The following is a 27332-nucleotide window of genomic DNA, read 5'->3' on the forward strand; positions in this document are numbered from 1 at the left end:
TCCCCCCCCCTCCCGAGGATGCAGTGAGTTTCCCCTCCCACATGTCGGGTATTTAATATTGAACTTCAGGCAGGGGGGAAGCCATTACCCAGGAGCTGCTGTGGGATCACTAACAGGTAGGTTGTTATTTATCACATAAGGGCTGTTTGTATTTGTCTGTGTCGGCACAACCGGGGGGGGGGGGGGCTCTTTCCAGTTTTCAAATAACAACCCAAAACCTATTGCTCTGTGAGGTTTCAGTTTAATTGTTACTGATACTTTGTATTACTTATCCTTCTATTTAGGCCCTCTTTCTTTCAAACCACTGCCCGGTTGCTAGGTTAAATTAGACCCTAGCAACCAGACAGCTGCCGAAATTCAAGACTAGAGAGCTGCTTAACAAAAATCAAAATAATTCCAAAACCGCAAATAATAAAAAAATCATTAGTTACAAAGAGCTGCATCCAAAGCAACTGGAAAAAAAAGTGATTATCTGTGGAATACTGATTAAAAAATATAGGTTTTGCAATGGTCAACTTCCCCTTTAACTAATGGAGAGATTTCAGCAAAGGGAAAATGTACCCCAGAATGACATTTTGGGGGGTTTCGATGCATTTACCCCCCAATTGGCTCCTGTTTAACTGATATTACAAAGGGCAAATGACAACAAACGTCAGAAATGAGATGATTATGAGACTAAATTCTACTTCTAATTCTTATTATTTTGTATCATTATTTTTGTTGCTTTTTCAGACCTTCCCGTGTTCTTTTCATGCTATTTAAGCCACTGCCTGGTTACTAGGGCTGTAACCAGGTAGCAACCAGTTAAAGTTACAAAGTATTAAAGAGACAGCAAAAAAAAAAAAAGACCAACTGTATCAGGGTATTTGTAGGGCTCTCACTTACCCCATCCCTGTTATCTGCCCTTACTTACTGCACAGCGCCATTATATTATGTCTCATCACTCCCTTCAGTCCCTGTGTTAGAGGGAAAGTTCCCCTTTAATGAAACCAGTTGTTACTATTTATTACTTACCTTTCTGTACAGACCTCTTCCAGTCTCTCATTCAAAGCACTGCCTGGTTGCCAGGGTAAGTTAGACCCTAGCAACTAGATGCTGAAATTCCAAACTAGAGAGCTGCTTGAACTAAATGCAAAAATGTTAAAAACTTGCAAATTGTATCAGCGCATCAGCAGGGTACTAAAGGCTCATTTTGAGGTAAACTTTGCCTTTAATGTCATGTTTCTTCCATTCGTCTTCGTCTTCCTCCAGTCTCAGTTCTCTCATTCGACGCTCACAAGGGGAATGAATAACTTAGCTAGAAACACACGGGGCATCTGGGAACTCATTCAGGGGGCCCTTGGAGGGTGAGGGGGCCCCTGGGGCAGCAACTGTGGTGTTTTACACCCCCAGAATGAATACGTAACCAACAGACAGTTTATATTATATTAAGTGGCCTATTAAAGAATCTCCCCAAACTGGAATATATATATCAGTAAATATTGCCCTTTTACAGCCTTTCCCTTGAGCCGCCATTTAGTGATGGGCTGTGTGTTCCCTCAGAGATCAGCTGACAGGAAGTGAAGCAGCTCTAACTGTAACAGGAAGTAGTGTGGGAGCAAAAGGCAGAACTCTGCCCATTCATTGGCTGATGGGGCCTAGCATGTATGTGTGCCTTGGCTTGTTTGTGTGCACTGTGACTCCTATGATCCCAGGGGGCGGCCCTTAGTACTTAAAATGGCCGTTTCCTATTTAGGATTACCCAATGGCACATACTGCTAAACAAGTATATTTATATGAAAATGGTTTATTTATATGAAGCAGGGTTTCACATATGAGCTGTTTATGGGATATATTTGTATAGAGACCTACATTGTTTGGGGGTACAAGTCTGAGGGGATATACTGTATCCTGCATGGCAGGTTTATATCCCCATTGTTTACGTTCTGAGCCCCTTTAGAAGACCCAACATAGGGTTAACTTGCGGGTGGGCGTGGGCTGCACAGCCAAGGGGATTTAAGGAAGGAAAAGGGGCGGAGTGTGTGGAAGTGGAGCTGCACGTGGGAGACAAAGCGGTGGGTTTAAGCTGCCTCCTTATTGGTGGGTACAGTCAGCGCCATTTATTGGTTTGGGCCGTTGCTACGTTACCAACTCTGTAAGGTGGGACTTTAGTTTGCCCTTTTTGCTACAATAAACGGACTATTTTCTGTTTGAAGTGACCGGCGTTGGTGCTGCACCCCCAAAATAGTGCCCCCCAAACATCACAGGGGCTACAGGTTTCCTTCAACCGCTGTAGTTTCCGTTACATAACGTCACATGATCGACCCAATCCAATACGGGGGGTTTATTAGCCTAGTTGCTTGGAAGTTGGGTTACGCCTTTCCCTTTAAACCTCTTTAAACTGATTTCATACTTTGCTTTGTTTGTTCCAAAAAAGCCGGAAGTTTCCTGCAGCCCCGCTGGGAGCCCAGAGCCAGGTAATTTACTTCTAGAACATTCTGCAGCAGTTTCTATGAGACTTCATGGAGTTCTGCTTATAATTTGGCTTTTCTCTCATTTCAGATGTTTTATGTTTTGGGACTAATCTCCTTTTTGTTACCGTCTGTACAAGGTAAGAGATAACGGCTGAAACCAGCGGCACAGAGTAACGGCCAATCAGCACGAGATGTTTAACGTGATTGGACCAGTTCAGGCTGATGTGATGGTTTGGCCCATAAACTAACAATCAGATTATATAATAGGGGGCTATGGAACCTTCTGGGAAAGAACTGCATCAATGTACAGGTATGGGACCTGTTATCCAGAATGCTCGGGACCTGTGGTCTTCTGGATAAGGGATCTTTCTGTAATTTGGATCTCTATACTTTAAGTCTACTAAATTATTTAAGCATAATATATCCCAATAGGGCTGTTCTGCCCCAATAAGGGGTAATTATATCTTAGTTGGGATCAAGTACAGGTACTGTTTTATTATTACAGAGAAAAGGGAATCATTTAACCATGAAATAAACCCAATAGGGCTGTTCTGCCCCAATAAGGGGTAATTATATCTTAGTTGGGATCAAGTACAGGTACTGTTTTATTATTACAGAGAAAAGGGAATCATTTAACCATGAAATAAACCCAATAGGGCTGTTCTGCCCCAATAAGGGGTAATTATATCTTAGTTGGGATCAAGTACAGGTACTGTTTTATTATTACAGAGAAAAGGGAATCATTTAACCATTAAATAAACCCAATAGGGCTGTTCTGCCCCAATAAGGGGTAATTATATCTTAGTTGGGATCAAGTACAGGTACTGTTTTATTATTACAGAGAAAAAGGAAATCAATTTTAAAAAACTGAATTATTTGATTAAAATAGAGTCTATGGGAGATGGCCTTCCCGTAATTTGGAGCTTTCTGGATAATGGGTTTCTGGATAAGGGATCCCATACCTGTACAGATACATTCCTCTCCTGGTGGGATTTTCATATCAATGAACATCTTGTAGCCCTTCTAGCTGATATACAGTATTTCTTTCTTTTCTCTGATGCATTTTAAAGTTCTATAGAGGTTCCATAGAGTTTCACCTCAGGGGTCCCATCACCCCTCAAGTTTCGTGGATATTTTAGAGATGAATAAAGTAAAACACTGAGCTCTGAAGCTTTAAAACACAGAGCGAAGAGGTGGCCCCTTCATACCAACCCCAAGTCTCCCATAGATCCCTGCAGGGCCCTAGTAACCAACCCCAAGTCTCCCATAGATCCCTGCAGGGCCCTAGTAACCAAGCAAAAGTCTCCCATAGATCCCTGCAGGGCCCTAGTAACCAACAAGTAGATCCTGCAGGGCCCTAGTAACTAAGCACAAGTCTCCCATAGATCCCTGCAGGGCCCTAGTAACCAGGCACCTAGTAACCAACCACAAGTCTCCATAGATCCCTGCAGGGCCCTAGTAACCAAGCAGGGCCTAGTAACCAACCACAGTCTCCCATAGATCCCCTGCAGGGCCCTAGTAACCAACCACAAGTCTCCCATAGATCCCTGCAGGGCCCTAGTAATCTCCCATAGATCCCTGCAGATCTCCATAGATCCCTGCAGGGCCCTAGTAACCAACCACAAGTCTCCCATAGATCCTGCAGGGCCCTAGTACTAAGCACAAGTCTCCCATAGATCCCTGCAGGGCCTAGTAACCAACCACAAGTCTCCCATAGATCCTGCAGGGCCCTAGTAACCAACCACAAGTCTCCCATAGATCCCTGCAGGGCCCTAGTAACCAAGCACAAGTCTCCCATAGATCCCTGCAGGGCCCTAGGGTCAATCTCCCATAATCCTGCAGGGCCCTAGTAACTAAGCACAAGTCTCCCATAGATCCAAGGCCCTAGTAAACTAAGCACAAGTCTCCCATAGATCCCTGCAGGGCCCTAGTAACTAAGCACAAGTCTCCCATAGATCCCTGCAGGGCCCTAGTAACCAAGCACAAGTCTCCCATAGATCCCTGCAGGCCCTAGTAACCAACCACAAGTCTCCCATAGATCCCTGCAGGGCCCTAGTAACAACCACAAGTCTCCCATAGATCCTGCAGGGCCTAGTAACCAAGCCACAAGTCTCCCATAGATCCCTTGCAGGGCCCTAGTAACCAACCACAAGTCTCCCATAGATCCCTGCAGGGCCCTAGTAACCAACCACAAGTCTCCCATAGATCCCTGCAGGGCCCTAGTAATCAAGCACAAGTCTCCCATAGATCCCTGCAGGGCCCTAGTAACTAAGCACAAGTCTCCCATAGATCCCTGCACGGCCCTAGTAACTAAGCACAAGTCTCCCATAGATCCCTGCAGGGCCCTAGTAACTAAGCACAAGTCTCCCATAGATCCCTGCAGGGCCCTAGTAACTAAGCACAAGTCTCCCATAGATCCCTGCAGGGCCCTAGTAACCAACCACAAGTCTCCCATAGATCCCTGCAGGGCCCTAGTAACCAACCACAAGTCTCCCATAGATCCCCTGCAGGGCCCTAGTAACCAACCACAAGTCTCCCATAGACCCCCTGCAGGGCCCCTAGTAACCAACCACAAGTCTCCCATAGATCCCCTGCAGGGCCCTAGTAACCAACCACAAGTCTCCCCATAGATCCCCTGCAGGGCCCTAGTAACCAACCACAAGTCTCCCATAGATCCCTGCAGGGCCCTAGTAATCAAGCACAAGTCTCCCATAGATCCCTGCAGGGCCCTAGTAACTAAGCACAAGTCTCCCATAGATCCCTGCAGGGCCCTAGTAACTAAGCACAAGTCTCCCATAGATCCCTGCAGGGCCCTAGTAACTAAGCACAAGTCTCCCATAGATCCCTGCAGGGCCCTAGTAACCAACCACAAGTCTCCCATAGATCCCTGCAGGGCCCTAGTAACCAACCACAAGTCTCCCATAGATCCCTGCAGGGCCCTAGTAACCAACCACAAGTCTCCCATAGATCCCTGCAGGGCCCTAGTAACCAAGCCACAAGTCTCCCATAGATCCCTGCAGGGCCCTAGTAACCAACCACAAGTCTCCCATAGATCCCTGCAGGGCCCTAGTAACCAACCACAAGTCTCCCATAGATCCCTGCAGGGCCCTAGTAATCAAGCACAAGTCTCCCATAGATCCCTGCAGGGCCCTAGTAACTAAGCACAAGTCTCCCATAGATCCCTGCAGGGCCCTAGTAACTAAGCACAAGTCTCCCATAGATCCCTGCAGGGCCCTAGTAACTAAGCACAAGTCTCCCATAGATCCCTGCAGGGCCCTAGTAACTAAGCACAAGTCTCCCATAGATCTCTGCAGGGCCCTAGTAACCAACCACAAGTCTCCCATAGATCCCTGCAGGGCCCTAGTAACCAACCACAAGTCTCCCATAGATCCCTGCAGGGCCCTAGTTACTAAGCACAAGTCTCCCATAGATCCCGGCAGGGCCCTAGTAACTAAGCCCAATAGAATGGCGATGCCTGTGTCCATTTTGCAGGATTAGAGGAAATCTGCTATGAAGAGGTCGGCTGTTTCCCAGTCGGGTTCCCGTGGGCTGGAACTAGAGAGAGGCCAGAGGGGGGACTCCCATGGTCCCCAAAAATGGTCAATACTCGTTTTCTGCTCTTTACCAGGGACAATGCAGATCACTTCCAGGTAAGTGTCCAAGTGTCTCCTTTATTATTAGAGTCTCTCGACTTTATGTGACTGGTCCCACAGATATGATTTTGCCCCAAAGCAAACCCGGTAAGATGCGGTTCTGCAGCCCCATCAGGGCAAGTTGCAACATGGCAGCACCGCACATCTGATGAGGTGATACTTCCCCGTTATAAATATAATTATAACTGATATTTGTATTTTGTTGTCTGTTTTGTTCCCCCAGGAGATAAATTCCTCTACAATATCGGACTCGTATTTTCAAACGACCAGGAAAACCCGGTTTATTATACACGGATTCATTGACGTGGGAACCGAGGGCTGGGTACCGGACATGTGTAACGTAAGGGCCCTCATTGCTCAGCTTAAACTATGGGGCCCCTGTAGAGCCCCCCCTCCAACTATGGGGCCCCTGTAGAGCCCCCCCTCCAACTATGGGGCCCCTGTAGAGCCCCCCTCCAACTATGGGGCCCCTGTAGAGCCCCCCCTCCAACTATGGGGCCCCTGTAGAGCCCCCCCTCCAACTATGGGGCCCCTGTAGAGCCCCCCCTCCAACTATGGGGCCCCTGTAGAGCCCCCCTCCAACTATGGGGCCCCTGTAGAGCCCCCCCTCCAACTATGGGGCCCCTGTAGAGCCCCCCTCCAACTATGGCGGCCCCTGTAGAGCCCCCCTCCAACTATGGGGCCCCTGTAGAGCCCCCCTTCCAACTATGGGGCCCCTGTAGAGCCCCCCCTCCAACTATGGGGCCCCTGTAGAGCCCCCCCTCCAACTATGGGGCCCCTGTAGAGCCCCCCCTCCAACTATGGGGCCCCTGTAGAGCCCCCCTCCAACTATGGGGCCCCTGTAGAGCCCCCCTCCAACTATGGGGCCCCTGTAGAGCCCCCCTCCAACTATGGGGCCCCTGTAGAGCCCCCCTCCAACTATGGGGCCCCTGTAGAGCCCCCCTCCAACTATGGGGCCCCTGTAGAGCCCCCCTGCCTGCCCCAACTATGGGGCCCCTGTAGAGCCCCCCCCCAACTATTGGGCCCCTGTAGAGCCCCCCCCAACTATGGGGCCCCTGTAGAGCCCCCCCCCAACTATGGGGCCCCTGTAGAGCCCCCCCCAACTATGGGGCCCCTGTAGAACCCCCCAAACTCCCCAGAAAGGCCTGCTCCTGCCTACCCAATCAGTAAAAGGAGCACCGCAGGGCTGGCAGTCAGTCCTTCCCCTGGCACTTAATGCCAAGCAGGAACGTGCATAATGGAAGCCAATCAGCACCAGGAAACTGGGTCATATGTCTATATCGGCGCCCAAGGGCCCACACCTATGGGTGGAGCTTAAGGGAAGAGGTGCCTACAGTGCAGTTTGCATATAGGTGTTTACTTCCCCTTTAATTGCTATCCTTTACCAGCAATGGGCCTTGTTGGAACCAATGGAATTAATATTGTGTATTGCAGGCAATGCTAAGTGTGGAGGACATTAACTGTTTGAGCACAGACTGGAGCGACGGGTCACACACTGATTATGTTCAGGCCGCTAATAACGTCCGTGTCGTCGGGGCAGAAGTGGCAGATTTGGTTAAGACTCTCCGGGTAGGAAATGGAAACTCTGGGGTTTATTCCTACCGGCAAATAAATATACAGATTCATTATATATCGGGAATTATTTCTACAGGATGATTTGGGGTACTCTCCGTCCCTTGTGCATGTAATTGGGCACAGCCTAGGGGCGCACGCGGCTGGGGAGGCGGGGAAGAGGATGCCCGGCATTGGCCGAATCACAGGTAGGTGCCACCCAATCACTTACCTTCTAGGAACAGAACCAGTGTGATCATGGGGCCTGTATAGAGCCAATCAGCTGCTCCCATATACAGTACTGTTTCTTTAAAGGGGAAGTAAATGGAGTTGAGGCCCAACATGAACCCCTTGATCTAAACTGCTGATAAAGGGGAAGAAAAAGAGGCAAAAGAACAATAACAATGGGGCTCAGTGCTTCCCTGCCAACATCCCTGACCCAGTAATGAGCAAGTATTATAGTTCTTTGCCCCTTTGCACTGTTTTGGCCCCTCTCCCAAAGGACGGAACAACGCTTGGTCCTGCACCCTGTATAAATGATATCATAGGAGAATGGTTAAATTGGGTGTCATCAAGAGCTGTGCCCATACTGCTTTCTCATTGGCTGTCTTATACTGGCATTAGATTCCCAATTGGTAGCAACTGTCTTCTCTGCCCTTCCCCTGATTGGGACGTTCCATATGGAGGGAAAGTTAAAGCAAAATGGCCGCTAGATATATAAATATAAATACTTTCCAACAACCAAGGATGATGACAGATCAGTTTAAGCTATTGGCCTTTATCTGCCTCTGAACTCGGGGTACAGGGGGGGCTGTGGGCTGCACTGTAAAGGGGCACAGGTTGGGCAGCGCTGATATAAAATGTTCACTTTCCCAACCTGCTGTGAGTTTATTTAAGTTTATTAAGGTTCTAGAGCAGTGGTTCTCAACCTTCCTAATGCCGCGACTCTTTAATACAGTTCCTCATGTTGTGGTGACCCCCAACCATAAAATGATTCCTAAGGCCATCGGAAATATGTGTTTTCCGATGGTCTTAGGCGACCCCTGTGAAAGGGTCGTTCCACCCCCAAAGGGGCCCCGACCCACAAGTTGAGAACCGCTGTTCTAGACGGAACCACTGTGCCCATTGCTTCTTGTCTCACCAGGATTGGACCCCGCTCAGCCCTATTTCCAGGATACCCCAGAGGAGGTGAGATTGGATCCATCAGATGCCACATTGGTTGATGTCATTCACACAGACTCCGCCCCATTCATTCCCAGTCTAGGTGCGCCATTGGCCATTACCCTGAGCCCCCCGCGTGGGAATATTTTCTCTTGCAATAGAAATTCTGTATTTTGTAGGGCTGGGAACGGGCCAGTTAAGTGGCCACCTGGACTTCTTTCCCAATGGAGGAATACAGATGCCGGGGTGCAAACAGAAAGAGGAATATAACATTTCTGACATTTTTATCGCTTTCCAAGGTAAGTGACTCACGGAACCATCCCTTATACTCAGTTCTGTACATTCTGTCAGATTGCGCTGATACATCCCGGTGGGGCTCAGGGGGGAGACACATCTAATATAATTGTTTCCCAATCTCCCAGGGAAACATGACGATCTGGTCTGTAATCATCTCCGGAGTTACAGGTACTACATGGAGAGCATCACTACTCCCAGCGGCTTCACCGGATTCCCTGCAGCCTCATACGAGTCCTTCTCATCCGTAAATACCCAGGCATTTCCCTTTAATAACCCCCCCCCCTGTATTAATGGTTCCATTATCCCTTTATATCTCTGTAATGGAAATATAAGCAGGTAAATATGTAATAGTATGTCACCCCAAATCCCCCCCTAACTGGCCCTCAGGCTGGGCCCCCTTAGCCCATAACAAGGTTACAGATATATAGAAACATTGGGGTAACAGTCACCCTGCTATAGTTCCAGGGGTACCCAGGGCACAAATAAGCACTCACCCCAAATCCCCCCCTAACTGGCCTTCAGGCTGGGCCCCCTTAGCCCATAACAGGTTACAGATATATAGAAACATGGGCGGTAACAGTCACCCTGCTATAGTTCCAGGGGTACCCAGGCACAAATAAGCACTCACCCCAAATCCCCCCCTAACTGGCCTTCAGGCTGGGCCCCCTTAGCCCATAACAAGGTTACAGATATATAGAAACATTGGGGTAACAGTCACCCCGCTATAGTTCCAGGGGTACCCAGGGCACAAATATGCACTCACCCCAAATCCCCCCCTAACTGGCCTTCAGGCTGGGCCCCCTTAGCCCATAACAAGGTTACAGATATATAGAAACATTGGGGTAACAGTCACCCCACTATAGTTCCAGGGGTACCCAGGGCACAAATAAGCACTCACCCCAAATCCCCCCCTTAACTGGCCTTCAGGCTGGGCCCCCTTAGCCCATAACAAGGTTACAGATATATAGAAACATTGGGGTAACAGTCACCCCGCTATAGTTCCAGGGGTACCCAGGGCACAAATAAGCACTCAGCCCAAATCCCCCCCTAACTGGCCTTCAGGCTGGGCCCCTTAGCCCATAACAAGGTTACAGATATATAGAAACATTGGGGGTAACAGTCACCCCGCTATAGTTCCAGGGGTACCCAGGGCACAAATAAGCACTCAGCCCAAATCCCCCCCTAAACTGGCCTTCAGGCTGGGCCCCCTTAGCCCATAACAAGGTTACAGATATATAGAAACATTGGGGTAACAGTCACCCCGCTATAGTTCCAGGGGTACCCAGGGCACAAATAAGCACTCACCCCAAATCCCCCCCTAACTGGCCTTCAGGCTGGGCCCCCTTAGCCCATAACAAGGTTACAGATATATAGAAACATTGGGGTAACAGTCACCCCGCTATAGTTCCAGGGGTACCCAGGGCACAAATAAGCACTCACCCCAAATCCCCCCCTAACTGGCCTTCAGGCTGGGCCCCCTTAGCCCATAACAAGGTTACAGATATATAGAAACATTGGGGTAACAGCCCTTCTCTCCCCAGGGAGCGGGGTTCCCGTGCCCGGCCAATGAATGCCCAGTAATGGGGCACTATGCGGATCTATATAGCGGTGCCACGCCGAGCAGCCAGACCTATTACTTGAATACTGGAGATTCGCCGCCCTTCGCTCGTAAGTCTCTACAGCCAATTATATTTTCAATCTTGAGAGATAAGAGGTAGTGACTGGGGCATTTAACGTGATAACATTGAACCCCCAACTGAACCATATAGCAATGTGTCTTTTGTCAGCCTCTGCTACTGTGTAACTAATCCGTGTTATGTTGGCGCAGGCTGGCGATACAAGGTGACGGTCCATATCTCTGTCCCAGTGTCTGTCCTGGGATCGGTCTGGCTGTCTTTGCTTGGGCTCAATGGAAAAACCAAAATGCATGATATTTATAGGTAAATATAACTGTAAGTGTGCTGTACAGACTGTAATGGAGGGATTGGCCATCAGACTTAGGGGGCTGTTCCTGCTGAATTGTGCTTAGTACAGGGGAATCCCTATGTGCCATAGTTTTATGGTATCTCTGTACAGGCTATGAGCAAACTTAGGGGGCTGTTCCTGCTGAATTGTGCTTAGTACAGGGGAATCCCTATGTGCCATAGTTTTATGGTATCTCTCTGTACAGGCTATGGGCAAACTTAGGGGCTGTTCCTGCTGAATTGTGCTTAGTACAGGGGAATCCCTATGTGCCATAGTTTTATGGTATCTCTCTGTACAGGCTATGAGCAAACTTAGGGGGCTGTTCCTGCTGAATTGTGCTTAGTACAGGGGAATCCCTATGTGCCATAGTTTTATGGTATCTCTCTGTACAGGCTATGGGCAAACTTAGGGGGCTGTTCCTGCTGAATTGTGCTTAGTACAGGGGAATCCCTATGTGCCATAGTTTTATGGTATCTCTCTGTACAGGCTATGGGCAAACTTAGGGGGCTGTTCCTGCTGAATTGTGCTTAGTACAGGGGGAATCCCTATGTGCCATAGTTTTATGGTATCTCTCTGTACAGGCTATGAGCAAACTTAGGGGGCTGTTCCTGCTGAATTGTGCTTAGTACAGGGGAATCCCTATGTGCCATAGGTTTATGGTATCTCTCTGTACAGGCTATGAGCAAACTTAGGGGGCTGGTTCCTGCTGAATTGTGCTTAGTACAGGGGAATCCCTATGTGCCATAGTTTTATGGTATCTCTCTGTACAGGCTCTGGGCAAACTTAGGGGGCTGTCCTGCTGAATTGTGCTTAGTACAGAGGAATCCCTATGTGCCATAGTTTTATGGTATCTCTCTGTACAGGCTCTGGGCAAACTTAGGGGGGCTGTTCCTGCTGAATTGTGCTTAGTACAGGGAATCCCTATGTGCCATAGTTTTATGGTATCTCTCTGTACAGGCTATGAGCAAACTTAGGGGCTGTTTCTGCTGAATTGTGCTTAGTACAGGGGAATCCCTATGTGCCATAGTTTTATGGTATCTCTCTGTACAGGCTATGAGAAACGTAGGGGGCTGTTCCTGCTGAATGGGTGCTTAGTACAGGGGAATCCCTATGTGCCATAGTTTTATGGATATCTCTCTGTACAGGCTATGAGCAAAACTTAGGGAGGCTGTTCTTGCTGAATTGTGGCTTAGTACAGGGGAATCCCTATGTGCCATAGTGTTATGGTATCTCTCTGTTACAGGCTATGGGCAAACTTAGGGGGCTGTTCCTGCTGAATTGTGCTTAGTACAGGGGAATCCCTATGTGCCATAGTGTTATGGTATCTCTCTGTACAGGCTATGGGCAAACTTAGGGGGCTGTTCCTGCTGAATTGTGCTTAGTACAGGGGAATCCCTATGTGCCATAGTTTTATGGTATCTCTCTGTACAGGCTATGAGAAAACGTAGGGGGCTGTTCCTGCTGACATAAACATAAATATATTTAATATCATTCCCTCTCTGTTTCCTTTGCACAAAGTGGACGGATCCAACCCAAACAAACACACACGGCTTTCATTGATGCGGAGACCAAGGTGGGGCCCCTCGTATCTGCGCATTTCATATGGAGCAGCAGAAATGAGGCACAGGCCAAGTCTGTAACAGTGGAGTTTGGGGGGGACGGAACCCGGTAAGTGCGAGTACAGGAGGTGGCGCTACTGAGCAACACGGAGTCTCCTTTGTATTTATATCTGTACTTATTACATGGCCCTGTGCTAATAGGTCTCTTAGAGCCCAACCCACTACCTACAGCTGCACTTCCCCTTTAATTCTATTTATTCAGTACAAGAGAGCCTGTTTGGTTGCTATGGGTTAATAGACCTAGTTACTTTTATTACTTTAATAAATAGCCCCAACTGCACTTCCACAGACTCACAGCCGGGGCATTAAACAGTGATTCTTGTGCCCCTCCAGGTATTACTCCTGTGGCTTCCGGGCAGCGAGTGTCGGACCCGGTCAGATTGTCCCTCTGTGTAACCGGGCGGCGGGACCCAGAGACCAGTGATACACGTGCCACGCCCATTTACCCCCCCCAAGCTGGGACGCCCCATTCTCTTTGTTGTTATAACATATATGTGTAATAATAATATATTAAATAATGTCATAAGTTACCCTTTAATGTGGTCGCTTTTACTATCCGGGGTCATTCATACAGTACTAAGATCTTTTATGGGGGTAACAGGAGAGAAAGGAGGAGCCCTGATCCAACATGAGTAAGAACCCCCCCCCAAACTTATTTTTGCCCCATTATACACAGACCGACCCACTTGCACCCAAACTCCACCCCTTCCACTTGGGGCACATTCTGGGTGTAGGGGTGCTTCCCTGGTGGGACCAGTCAGTATGTGACCCCATGATGGGGGGATGTGCCTCCCTGGGGTAGAAATGGGATGATGTCATGTGACTCCCCGGTGTATAAGAGGCAGGGGGTTGGTTATTCTCTCGGTCCCCTCAGTGTGGCCCAAGTAGAGAGAATGGGTTTCTAGGACTGGCACATAGGGATTCCCCTGTACTAAGCACAATTCAGCAGGAACAGCCCCCTAAGTTTGCCCATAGCCTGTACAGAGAGATACCATAAAACTATGGCACATAGGGATTCCCCTGTTACTAAGCACAATTCAGCAGGAACCAGCCCCCTAAGTTGCCCATAGCCTGTACAGAGAGATACCATAAAACTATGGCACATAGGGATTCCCCTGTACTAAGCACAATTCAGCAGGAACAGCCCCCTAAGTTTGCCCATAGCCTGTACAGAGAGATACCATAAAACTATGGCACATAGGGATTCCCCTGTACTAAGCACAATTCAGCAGGAACAGCCCCCTAAGTTTGCTCATACCCTGTACAGAGAGATACCATAAAACTATGGCACATAGGGATTCCCCTGTACCAAGCACAATTCAGCAGGAACAGCCCCCTAAGTTTGCCCATAGCCTGTACAGAGAGATACCATAACACTATGGCACATAGGGATTCCGCTGTACAATTCAGTAGGTATAAGTTATTGGGATTAATGTACAATAACCAGGGAGGAGGCAGACTAGTAGGTTTACTTAAGGGGAGGTGAGGAAGAGGTAATTAAGAAGTAATTAGATCACACACCTGGGCTGCTGGGTAATATTGTACCTGTGTTACTGAGCCAATAACCCCCGGCAGTTATTAAACAACAAACACTCCAATCCCTGCATCGTTACTGAGAGTTTCCCAGTACCTGGGGGGCAGGAGAGAATCCTTACAAAACAAACAACCCCTTATTCTGTTACATTAAAGCTGTAACATCACATTTCCCAGGTATATCCTTACGTTCACCTCTAGGGGGAGCACCCATTTATCCTTATGGAGCAGCAGCGGGGCTGCAAGTGCAACAGTAATGATAATAACTGCATTTACTGTGTATTAATGAAGTGCTTGATGGGAACTGATCTGTATCCATCCATGTTGGGGGGGAAAACAATCCTGTCGGGTTTATTTTACCTTGGGGGGATGGTTTGGGTGTTGCAGGGGTTAAATAGAGCAAACTGTCACTCCCAAATTTTATGGCACTTACTGCCGGTCTGTTTATTGACTCCTAACACTCAATTGGCCGCTACTGACCCGGGACGTGACTGGGGCCCTTAAGGCAAACATTGCTGGGATCCTGCATTTCCCTATGTGCCCTGATGCCCCACAACCTGCCCGACATATGGGGTCTTGGTAGGGGGTGACACCTGACCTACTGCGTCTCCCATGGGCTGTTCAGATGAGTAGGACGAGAGATATAAACAAATAAAAAAAATTATTTTTTTGCAGCAAATACAGTAAAAGCAAGTATAAAGTCCAACAATAAAATACCAGTGATGCCACACTTTACTGCTGCGCTGCAAGTTGGAGTGATATCCCCCCCCCTCACCCCCAGCAGCCGATCAGCAGAACAATGGGAAGGGAGCAAGATAGCAGCTCCCAGTAGGTATCAGAATAGCACTCAATAGTAAGAAATCCAAGTCCGGCTTGGGACTCCTCCAGTTACATGGGAGTAGGAGAAACAATAGGTTAGCTGAAAGCAGTTCTAATGTGTAGCGCTGGCTGAAAGCTCAGACTCAGGCACACTTTACTGCTGAGCTGCAAGTTGGAGTGATATCCCCCCCCCCCTCACCCCCAGCAGCCGATCAGCAGAACAATGGGAAGGGAGCAAGATAGCAGCTCCCAGTAGTATCAGAATAGCACTCAATAGTAAGAAATCCAAGTCCGGCTTGGGACTCCTCCAGTTACATGGGAGTAGGAGAAACAATAGGTTAGCTGAAAGCAGTTCTAATGTGTAGCGCTGGCTGAAAGCTCAGACTCAGGCACACTTTACTGCTGCGCTGCAAGTTGGAGTGATATCCCCCCCCTCACCCCCCCCCAGCAGCCAATCAGCAGAACAATGGGAAGGGAGCAAGATAGCAGCTCCCAGTAGGTATCAGAATAGCACTCAATAGTAAGAAATCCAAGTCCGGCTTGGGACTCCTCCAGTTACATGGGAGTAGGAGAAACAATAGGTTAGCTGAAAGCAGTTCTAATGTGTAGCGCTGGCTGAAAGCTCAGACTCAGGCACACTTTACTGCTGCGCTGCAAGTTGGAGTGATACCCCCGCCCCCTCACCCCCAGCAGCCGATCAGCAGAACAATGGGAAGGGAGCAAGATAGCAGCTCCCAGTAGGTATCAGAATAGCACTCAATAGGTACTCTGAGTATCACTCATGTATTATAAGGGATAATGTACCCCCTACTGTAAATGATAAGGATATTAGCAGTCACTGAGGGGTTCTGTGCCCCCCATATAAAGGCACAAGGCTGCAGGCTGAGTTATACAGGGAACTCTGAGTATCACTCATGTATTATAAGGGATAATGTACCCCCTACTGTAAATGATAAGGATATTAGCAGTCACTGAGGGGTTCTGTGCCCCCCATATAAAGGCACAAGGCTGCAGGCTGAGTTATACAGGGAACTCTGAGTATCACTCATGTTTTATAAGGGATAATGTACCCCCTACTGTAAATGATAAGGATATTAGTACCCTGTTACTAGAGTAGATCACATGACAGACGGCAGGTATACGTTACACAGGTTCCCTGGCTGTACATTCTGTATTTCTGATATTTAAAGAGAATTTACTTTGTATCCCTGCCAGTCCTGCCGCGCTGAGACGTCACAATTATATAAAGGAACATGAGTTTTTATTTGTATTTTTATACAGGTTTTGAAGTTTAATTTGTACGAAGGCCAATTTATTGTGTATTGGGACGTTTCCCAGAGAAAGGAGGGGCCTCTGGTTATAATAAAACATTATTCCCCTCCCACTGGGCTCAGTATAAGAGTTTGGGGCAGGGGAACCAGCACCCTGAGCAGCCGCATTGGGCCCAGTAACAGGGTAAGTCACAGCTTGGGCCCAACGTTCCCTTTATTCATACGATTCTGAGACGAGGTGCACTTGCCCTTTAGTTTTTATGCTTCTTTATGAACTTTAGTTCTGCAGCTCTCTAGTCGGTCATTTAGCCTGAGATCTGGTTGCTAGGGTCTGGTTGCTAGGGTCAGGTAACTAGGGTCTGGTTGCTAGGGTCTGTTGTGTGAGTTCAGAGGATTAAAGTAGGTTTTTCTCTGGTGTTTTATGACTGGAATCAGTAGAAACTTTGCAACCTGCCAAAAACCAAATCCTTTTCTTCTCTTCCCAGATGGTCGGTCGCTGGGGGCTCATCTTCTTCCTGCTCGGATGTGCGCAAGGTAAGGGCCAGAGAGCATCTGGGGGTCCGCAAGCAGAACCCCAAGTTTAAGGATCTATAGACTTATTCAATGTATGGCATCATCACATTAATCTCATGTTAATCTAACCCCCAATATTGGCATATAAGGTTATAAGTACCCATTATGATAAAACAGTTGCACAGAGCAGCAACTCCATAGCAACCAACTATAGCGGGGTGACTGTTACCCCAATGTTTCTATATATCTGTAACCTTGTTATGGGCTAAGGGGGCCCAGCCTGAAGGCCAGTTAGGGGGGGATTTGGGGTGAGTGCTTATTTGTGCCCTGGGTACCCCTGGAACTATAGCGGGGTGACTGTTACCCCAATGTTTCTATATATCTGTAACCTTGTTATGGGCTAAGGGGCCCAGCCTGAAGGCCAGTTAGGGGGGATTTGGGGGGCTTATTTGTGCCCTGGGTACCCCTGGAACTATAGCGGGGTGACTGTTACCCCAATGTTTCTATATATCTGTAACCTTGTTATGGGCTAAGGGGGCCCAGCCTGAAGGCCAGTTAGGGGGGATTTGGGGGCTTATTTGTGCCCTGGGTGCCCCTGGAACTATAGCGGGGTGACTGTTACCCCAATGTTTCTATATATCTGTAACCTTGTTATGGGCTAAGGGGGCCCAGCCTGAAGGCCAGTTAGGGGGGGATTTGGGGTGAGTGCTTATTTGTGCCCTGGGTACCCCTGGAACTATAGCAGGGTGACTGTTACCCCAATGTTTCTATATATCTGTAACCTTGTTATGGGCTAAGGGGGCCCAGCCTGAAGGCCAGTTAGGGGGGGATTTGGGGTGAGTGCTTATTTGTGCCCTGGGTACCCCTGGAACTATAGCGGGGTGACTGTTACCCCAATGTTTCTATATATCTGTAACCTTGTTATGGGCTAAGGGGGCCCAGCCTGAAGGCCAGTTAGGGGGGGATTTGGGGTGAGTGCTTATTTGTGCCCTGGGTACCCCTGGAACTATAGCGGGGTGACTGTTACCCCAATGTTTCTATATATCTGTAACCTTGTTATGGGCTAAGGGGGCCCAGCCTGAAGGCCAGTTAGGGGGGGATTTGGGGTGAGTGCTTATTTGTGCCCAGGGTACCCCTGGAACTATAGCAGGGTGACCGTTACCCTAACTGCCGTATGAATTGTCTGACAGTAAATAATTCCTGCATTTTCCCCTTGCCCCACAGGAGGGAGAGTTTGCTATGGAGACCTTGGGTGCTTTACAGACGAGCCTCCATGGGGGGGCACTGCTGAGAGGCCGCTGGGGTTATTACCCATGTCCCCGGAAGCGATTAACACTCGTTACTTTTTGGTCACTAGAGAAAACCCTGATTACTTCCAGGTACGTTCCCTTGCTAATTAGTATCGTTCTCGTTAAGAGATATGGAAACCTAATTATTGTTATTATAAAGGGCAAGTTTGTGCTCGGCAGGAGATCATCAGTCATTCGTCAGTTTCCACATCCAATTTCAAACCCAATAGGAAAACGCGTTTCATCATTCACGGCTTCGTTAATACGGCAGAGAGGGGCTGGCAGATGGAGATGTGCCAGGTGGGCTTATGGCGGAGACGTGGGGGCCACGCCGGCACATTGGGGTGACTGTACAGATTAACCCTTTCTTTGCTTTGCAGGCGATGTTGGAAGTGGAAGACGTGAACTGTTTCTGCATTGACTGGAGAGGGGGGTCCTTCACCCTATACACCCAGGCCGCCAATAACATCCGCGTGGTGGGGGCGGAGCTGGCCTCTTTTATTGGCTACCTCTCTGTGAGTTCATCATGTAACTATAAAGATGTTGGGTTGTAGGCCACACCCCCTGAGTTATAGAGGTCAGAGGATAAATATAAGGCTATGGTCATCCGTTGAAAAATTTCGGGGGGGCAAATTCACCAAGTAAAAACAACCTGTTTCTCTAGGCCTGGATACAATGAGTGGGGGCAAAGTTTGTAGGAAATCAGTTTATTGGCCCATTGAGTCGCTCACAACTTGCATAATTGTATAACTGAGGGGGGGCCGAACACAGAGCTGCCAAAGAATATTCACCCAGGAGCACTTTAACCCAAGATGTGCCAGTAAAATTACTACAGAAAATGCATAATCAGCATATTAACCTGATAAGTGCCAATATAATTGCTACAGAAAATGGATACTCTGCATATTAACCCAATAGGTGCCGATATAATTACTACAGAAAATGGATACTCTGCATATTAACCCGAAAAGTGCCAATATAATTGCTACAGAAAATGGATACTCTGCATATTAACCCAATAGGTGCCAATATAATTGCTACAGAAAATGGATACTCTGCATATTAACCCAATAGGTGCCGATATAATTGCTACAGAAAATGGATACTCTGCATATTAACCCAATAGGTGCCGATATAATTGCTACAGAAAATGGATAATCAGCATATTAACCTCAGACGAACAAGTATAAGATAATGAGCATTTTAACCCCAGACATGCCAATATAATTACTATGAAAACTGGACAATCTGCATATTAACCCGATAAGTGCCAAAATAATTGTTATAAAAAAAAGGATAATCGGCCTATTAACCCGAGATGTGCCAGTATAATTACTACAGATAATGAATAGTCTGTGTATTAACCAGAGACGAGTCAGTATAATTCCTACAGGAAATTCTGCTCCATTCTGTGGGGCAGGCAATATTACTGGGGGGGTAATTGCCCCTCTTTGCAGACGCCCATGTAAAAGGAGGCAGTTTCTGTAGATTATTCATGTTACACAAGTGTATTGGCCGGATATTAAGGTATTTTTATTTCACTCAATTTGTTTTCTCTATTTCAGAAAATTTATGATTACTCTCCATCTATGATCCATATTATTGGACACAGCCTGGGGGCCCACACTGCCGGGGAAGTTGGGAAGAGGGTGCCCGGCATTGCTCGAATATCAGGTAGGTTGTAAGGGAAAAAGCGACACAGGGGCCCCTTCCCTATGGGCAGAATAGCAGGGCCCAGATATTGCCTATCCAGGAATGGGAGGAGCCTCAGTTGCCCCACATGGGGGCTCTAACCAATGCCTAGATGGTGGCTAAGTTACCAGGGTGTTTACCTTTGAGTTAAATATGTTGTAAAGAGTCATTTTCTATGAAAATTTGCAATTGGTCTTCATTTTTTTTAATGAATTCTTTTTGTTCAGGAACTCTCCAATTTGGAATGTCAGCGGTTTTCTGGTTGCTAGGGTCGAAATGACCTTAGCAACCAGGGAGTGGTTTGAATAAAAGACTGTGTATAGCAATTGGAGAGGGGCTGAATAGAAAAATACGTAATAAAAAGTAATATATGTAAAATATAAAAAAAAAAAACTATGAAAAATAAATCAGGAAGACCAATTGAAAAGTTGCTTAGAATTGGCCTTTCTATAAAAGTTAGAAAGGGGAGGACCCCATTGGAATACAGACAAACATCATTGTGGATGAATGTCACAGCCTGGAACAGAAAATAATAATAATTGCTGATTAACCCTTTTGTTCCAGGACTGGATCCGGCCGGGCCCCTGTTCCAGAACACCCCGCCCGAGGTCAGACTGGATCCCACGGACGCTGACTTTGTAGATGCCATTCATACAGACACATCTCCGCTGATCCCCAAAATAGGTACGTATAGGCACTGCCGGGGGGAACCAACACCGGGGGGTCGATACACCCCCCCCCAAGGGGCAACGTGCCCCCCCAAGTGTGAAGGGAATAGATTTGATAATGATCTCAGTTACCGGGGGACATAACGTTTTCTCCATTTTGTAACAGTATTCGCTGGTTTGTTCCGTGTGTTCCAGGTTTGGGAATGGCCCAGTCAGTTGGGCACCTGGATTTCTTTCCAAACGGAGGGCAAACCATGCCCGGATGTGGGAGCAACATAATAACCAGACTACTAGACATTGAGGAACTGTGGGGAGGTAATTACATCTCACCATTATAATGGGATATCACAAATAGACTTGAAAACTAAACTTGTAATAATTCTATGATATCCACCAAGGCATTCATTCCCACCCATAGCCCATTCTATGATATCCCCCAAGGCATTCATTCCCACCCATAGCCCATTCTATGATATCCCCCAAGGCATTCATTCCCACCCATAGCCCATTCTATGATATCCCCCAAGGCAGGGGTAGGGAACCTATGGCTCGGGAGCCAGATGTGGCTCTTTTGATGGCTGCATCTGGCTCTCTGCCAAATCATAAATAAAAAAAATAACGAGGGGCGTGGCCTGCACTCGGCGGATAGAAGACGTGTTCTAAGCCTTAGAACACGTCTTCTATCCGCAGAGCGCAGGCTATGCCCTCCTCCGCATCGCATCCGGTATCCTTGGGACCCACCCTACCTTGCCCCGCAGCATCCGCGGCCAAACATATTGTATGGCTCTCACGGAATTACATTTTAAAATATGTGGTGTTTATGGCTCTCTCTGCCAAAAAGATTCCCGACCCCTGCTCCAAGGCATTCATTCCCACCCATAGCCCATTCTATGATATTCCCCAAGGCATTCATTCCCACCCATAGCCCATTCTATGATATTCCCCAAGGCATTCATTCCCACCCATAGCCCATTCTATGATATCCCCCAAGTCATTCATTCCCACCCATAGCCCATTCTATGATATCCACCAAGGCATTCATTCCCACCCATAGCCCATTCTATGATAACCCCAAGGCATTCACTCCCACCCATAGCCCATTCTATGATATCCCCCAAGGCATTCATTCCCACCCATAGCCCATTCTATGATATCCACCAAGTCATTCATTCCCACCCATAGCCCATTCTATGATATCCCCAAGACATTCATTCCCACCCATAGCCCATTCTATGATATCCCCAAGACATTCATTCCCACCCATAGCCCATTCTATGATATCCCCAAGACATTCATTCCCACCCATAGCCCATTCTATGATAACCCCAAGGCATTCACTCCCACCCATAGCCCATTCTATGATATCCCCAAGACATTCATTCCCACCCATAGCCCATTCTATGATATCCCCCAAGGCATTCACTCCCACCCATAGCCCATTCTATGATAACCCCAAGGCATTCACTCCCACCCATAGCCCATTCTATGATATCCCCAAGGCATTCATTCCCACCCATAGCCCATTCTATGATATCCCCAAGACATTCATTCCCACCCATAGCCCATTCTATGATATCCCCAAGACATTCATTCCCACCCATACCCTGTCCCATCTCGACCACCTGACTGGATTCTCTCGGACAGGGTTCCCAAGATGATGAAGCTCATAGAGCTCTAATTGGCAAATTGTGGGGCTGGCCCTCCTAGAGAGAGCTGGTACAGTTTTCTTCAAAATAGTCGTTATCTTCAAAATGTTTTTTGTTTTTTCCCCGTATCCGTGTGCTTTCAGGGGTAGATAACTACTTGGCGTGCAACCATCTCCGGAGCTACAAGTATTACACAGAGAGTATCCGCACTCCCGATGCCTTCGTTGCATTTCCCAGTGATACGTATGAAGCGTTTATGAAGGTAAATAACTGGCAGCTTGAAATTCAGTTTTTTAGACCCCAAGTGAGAATTTATTAGTAGAATATTAGGATTTTCTCCTCTGAGTCCCCTGTATCTCTAACCCCTTCCCAGCTCCCTCATCTAAAGGTGCCCATACACGTTAAGTTCCGCTCGCTTGGCGACGTTGCCAAGTGAGCGGATCTTCTCCCGATATCCCCACCTACGGGTGGGCGATATTGGGTGAATTTAAGCTGATTCATCAAATTATATCAATGGCAATGGGCGCAGTCGGTTCAGGTCCCCAATCCAACTAAATCTTTTAACCTGCCCAATCGAGATCTGACCAATTTCAGGCCAGATGTTGGTCGGGCAGGCCTATCGTTACTGCCCATACAGGGGTTGATAAGCTGTTGAATCAGTCCAAGGGACCCATATCGGCAGTTACAATCGGCCCGTGTATGGGGACCTTTAGTGATGCACAAAGGAGCCCCCTGTGTCCGTCAGGAACCTTCTCCTCAATACGAGGACATGTCTTATAAGTTACCCCAAACTACCCCACCCCCTGTCATTGGTGTGAATGTGTCACATGATATATAAGGCAGCACCGACCTTGATATAAGGAATATCCCATATAAACAAAACTAAGATTTATTAACTCCAATCTGAACTGATGTCATTGAATCCCCATAAATATCCATTTCTATTGGCCGCTGAAATGTGTTTCTTTCCTGTAGGGTACGGGATTCCCATGCCCCAGTACTGGTTGCCCTTTAATGGGGTACTATGCTGGTTTCTATGGTCGGGGCACACTGAGCGGCCTGCCATTATACTTGAATACTGGAGACGTTAGCCCTTATGCACGTAAGTTGTATATTGAGCACAATTACACCAACTATGGTCATCCTAACCTTCTGCCTGTGTGGGTGCTATACAGTGCGGCATTGTGGGTAACCAACTATAGCCTGCCCAACTCCATGTAAATTATATACAGTGCATAGTTAAGGGTAACCAGCACTTCTACACTATCCCTTATGTTATATATATATATATATATACACAGCATATACACAGTATATATACAAATATATAACAGTAACAGCCCTGGGGATGTCACTCTTCTATAAAAGGGGAAACCAACATGTGCTCTGCCTCTTTCTTTGGATTCCACCCTCCTGGAAAGATAGGGCCTGGGTGCAGGATAGGGCCTGGGTGCAGGATAGGGCCTGGGTGCAGGATAGGGCCTGGGTGCAGGTTAGGGCCTGGGTGCAGGATAGGGCCTGGGTGCAGGTTAGGACCTGGGTGCAGGATAGGGCCTGGGTGCAGGATAGGGCCTGGGTGCAGGATAGGGCCTGGGTGCAGGTTAGGGCCTGGGTGCAGGATAGGGCCTGGGTGCAGGATAGGGCCTGGGTGCAGGATAGGGCCTGGGTGCAGGATAGGGCCTGGGTGCAGGTTAGGGCCTGGGTGCAGGTTAGGGCCTGGGTGCAGGATAGGGCCTGGGTGCAGGATAGGGCCTGGGTGCAGGTTAGGACCTGGGTGCAGGATAGGGCCTGGGTGCAGGTTAGGGCCTGGGTGCAGGATAGGGCCTGGGTGCAGGATAGGGCCTGGGTGCAGGATAGGGCCTGGTGCAGGATAGGGCCTGGGTGCAGGATAGGGCCTGGGTGCAGGTTAGGACCTGGGTGCAGGATAGGGCCTGGGTGCAGGTTAGGACCTGGGTGCAGGTTAGGACCTGGGTGCAGGATAGGGCCTGGGTGCAGGATAGGGCCTGGGTGCAGGATAGGGCCTGGGTGCAGGTTAGGACCTGGGTGCAGGATAGGGCCTGGGTGCAGGATAGGGCCTGGGTGCAGGTTAGGACCTGGGTGCAGGATAGGGCCTGGGTGCAGGTTAGGACCTGGGTGCAGGTTAGGACCTGGGTGCAGGATAGGGCCTGGGTGCAGGTTAGGACCTGGGTGCAGGATAGGGCCTGGGTGCAGGATAGGTAGACCCTGCAGGAGAAGCAAGGGAGTGAGAGATAGGATCAGGGTAGCCCAAGGCTCTGCCAAGGAGAATTAGAAGGATTATAGACCTGGGTGCCCCACCCTCATGATAGGGACTCAAGTGTACAGACGTAGGGGCTACTGTAGCACCCATAGGTTCTACTTGGAGGGCCTGGTATTTGCCATTGGACACTTCTGAGTTGACTAAATCCTCCCATGTACTTTGTAGGCAAAGGGCCCATTCCCACAGGTAAAGGCACATGGTTTAATATGATTTGTGTGGGAAACCTGGATCTCCTCCATTTAACGATCACCTTACACAGGGCTATTAATGCTGATATTGTGCCCCTATATGTCCCGTTCCCATAGGCTGGAGGTACAAGGTGACTGCCAAGACCAGCGGCACTTTGAGTTTTATGGGGGACATGAAAGTGACTTTACATGGACTCAAAGGGAACTCCAAGGAACATGAGATTGCCAGGTGAGTCCAGAACATACAGAAATGGGTCAGCCCTACCGGATTGATTAGGGATCACCCACATCTAAAGTGTTGGGCATAGACCAGACCGGGGAATACTGGTACTGCAAGTGTTAAATCAGTCCAAAAGGCTAGTTCAACTACAGCAGTGGAAGAGGCAAAACAGGGTCGGGTTGGGGTACCCGCGGCCAACCAGGGCTGCCGTATGGGTGCCTCCCACCCACTTGCAACGTCCCCCCCCCTCCATGTACCACTCTTCCTCCGTGGCCACAATGGGGGGGGGGATGCACAAGAGGGTCCGACCTTGGGAAAACTAATGGTGACAACTTGGTCCCCTCTCGGCGGCCTGTTTAACCCTATAATTTACAGCAGAAATAGTAATTTGTCATTTACCAGTAACATTTGATATTTTGCTTCTGATTTAGATGAGAGAAAGGAAAGGAGGGAGGGGGAAGCAAAAGGGAATTTGTCCAGATACAGCGCTGAAATCGCCCTGTTTATTATGGGCAGAACCAATGGAAGCAACCTATAGCTCTTGTCGTTTGCAAGCCTAAAGGTCCCCATACACGGGCCAATTGTAGCTGCCGATATGGGTCCCTTGGACAGATTCGGCAGCTTACCGGCCCGTGTAGGGGCAGCAACAACTGGCCTGCCCTGCCCTGCCCTGCCCTGCCCTGAACTTGGCCAGATATCAGTTGGGCAGGTTAAAAAATCTATCGGATCAGGGACCGCATGGGCTCGTTGATGTGGTCCCCGAACCGGCTGTGCCCATTACTGTCGCTTCAATGCAAGGACCCCCCAGGCCTGCCGTCATAGTGGCCCCACACACCCCCAAGGGACCCCTGTCATGGCCCCCCGAGTCCCCACTGCCCATCCAACACTCTCCCCCGAGCGCGCATACTTCGTCCCTTACCGTAGGCGCATTGGGAGAGGGGGATCTACGGAGCCAGGGAAGTGGCATTGGGGATCGTATCTGGGCCGAGTCCGACCCGGCCTGTGTGCAACTGTGGGCAATTTCAGTAAATGAAGCAACATGTAGGTCTTTCCACAGGCAATTCACTTTATTGGCATTCGGTAGCCGAGATTATCCGCCGGTGACTAACCTCCCTGTGGGCCATGAGCCTCATAGACTCCCAGCAATGATGCTGCAAAGAGATATAAATGTAGCAGCGCAGTTGTATAATCTACTGCCAACAGGAGGTGGGAGGAAGTTTGGGGGTGCGGTGAGCAGACCCCATGTTATTAAGCCGCCGTGCCGCCCTATAGAAGGGGCACGGGAATCCCCTATGGTGCTGATAGGGAATAAAATACAGGGTTATATTACATACATTGGGGCAAAAATATTCAATCACTGCAATTTTCATGCTCTCGTACATCCCAATACCCCTCTCCCTGTGTCCCCAGTGGGTACATTGAACCCGGAGGCACCTACTCAGCCTTCATTGATGCCGAGGCCGACGTCGGGCCCCTCATAACCCTGAGTTTCACCTGGAAAAAGAGCCTCATCGACCTCATTCCGGGCACAGTCGGCGCCGACACTGTAACCGTGCAGTACGGGAGGGACGGACAGACGTACGTATTCTGCCCCAGTTTGGGGTGTAACTGTACAAACCCCACTGCCCTACGGCCCCCCCTGCCCCAGGGATTTAGGGTGTAATTTTCCTTCTTTTGTTTTTAGGTACCAGTTTTGTGGCAAAGAGCAGGTCAGGGCCAATGTGCTCCAGAGCCTGACTCCCTGTGACTCCCTGTGACTCCCCGTGACTCCCTCTGACTCCCACTGACTCCCTCTGACTCCCCGTGACTCCCCCTAACTCTCTGTGACTCCCCCTGACTCCCACTGACTCCCTCTGACTCCCCGTGACTCCCCTAAACTCTCTGTGACTCCCCCTGACTCCCACTGACTCCCCGTGACTCCCTCTGACTCCCAGTGACTCCTCCTGACTCCCTCTGACTCCCCGTGACTCCCCCTAACTCTCTGTGACTCCCCCTGACTCCCCCTGACTCCCCGTGACTCCCACTGACTCCCCGTGACTCCCTCTGACTCCCAGTGACTCCTCCTGACTCCCTCTGACTCCCCGTGACTCCCCCTAACTCTCTGTGAACTCCCCCTGACCCCCCTGACTCCCCGTGACTCCCCCTGACTCCCCTGACTCCACTGACTCCCCGTGACTCCCTCTGACTCCCAGTGACTCTCCTGACTCCCTCTGACTCCCCGTGACTCCCCCTAACTCTCTGTGACTCCCCCTGACTCCCCCTGACTCCCCGTGACTCCCCCTGACTCCCACTGACTCCCTCTGACTCCCCGTGACTCCCCCTGACTCCCTGTGTCTCCCCGTGACTCCCTGTGACTCCCCGTAAATCCCTGTGACTCCCTCTTACTCCTTCTGACTCCCTGCGACTCCTGTGACTCCCTGTGACTCCCCGTGTCTCCCCGTGACTCCCTCTGACTCCCCGTGACTCCTCCTTACTCCCCGTGACTCCCTGTGTCTCCCCGTGACTCCCTGTGACTC

General features: G+C 49.0%; 2 protein-coding genes across 4 annotated transcripts; both read left to right on the forward strand.

Moving 5' to 3' along the window:
* Nucleotides 1–1995: 1995 nt before the first annotated feature.
* On the forward strand, nt 1996–13229 carry LOC779885 (pancreatic lipase-related protein 2). 3 transcript variants are annotated; one of them, XM_031905181.1, is made up of 14 exons: nt 1996–2054; nt 2417–2456; nt 2542–2590; nt 5946–6103; nt 6330–6446; nt 7541–7675; nt 7758–7866; nt 8802–8921; nt 8998–9117; nt 9241–9359; nt 10657–10783; nt 10944–11055; nt 12599–12748; nt 13033–13229. In XM_031905181.1, exons 3-14 carry the CDS (start codon nt 2542–2544, stop codon nt 13121–13123), a joined length of 1407 nt encoding a protein of 468 aa, XP_031761041.1. In that variant the 5' UTR covers nt 1996–2054; nt 2417–2456; the 3' UTR covers nt 13124–13229. The 3 variants fall into 3 exon arrangements, with proteins under 3 accessions (XP_031761041.1, XP_017945497.1, NP_001072431.1); XM_018090008.2 differs by having other exon boundaries at nt 2012–2079; NM_001078963.1 differs by lacking the exon at nt 1996–2054 and having other exon boundaries at nt 2423–2456; nt 13033–13227.
* Nucleotides 13230–16807: 3578 nt separating this feature from the next.
* On the forward strand, nt 16808–26611 carry pnliprp1 (pancreatic lipase-related protein 1). The gene is made up of 12 exons (XM_018090010.2): nt 16808–16856; nt 18060–18214; nt 18305–18424; nt 18505–18639; nt 19690–19798; nt 20381–20500; nt 20680–20799; nt 22274–22392; nt 23106–23232; nt 24714–24825; nt 26227–26394; nt 26501–26611. The coding sequence occupies exons 1-12, from the start codon at nt 16808–16810 to the stop codon at nt 26571–26573; spliced, it is 1407 nt and encodes a 468-aa protein (XP_017945499.1). The 3' UTR covers nt 26574–26611.
* The last annotated feature ends 721 nt before the right edge of the window (nt 26612–27332 follow it).

The sequence above is a fragment of the Xenopus tropicalis genome, chromosome 7 (assembly GCF_000004195.4).
Source record: "Xenopus tropicalis strain Nigerian chromosome 7, UCB_Xtro_10.0, whole genome shotgun sequence".
NCBI classification, from domain to species: domain Eukaryota; kingdom Metazoa; phylum Chordata; class Amphibia; order Anura; family Pipidae; genus Xenopus; species Xenopus tropicalis.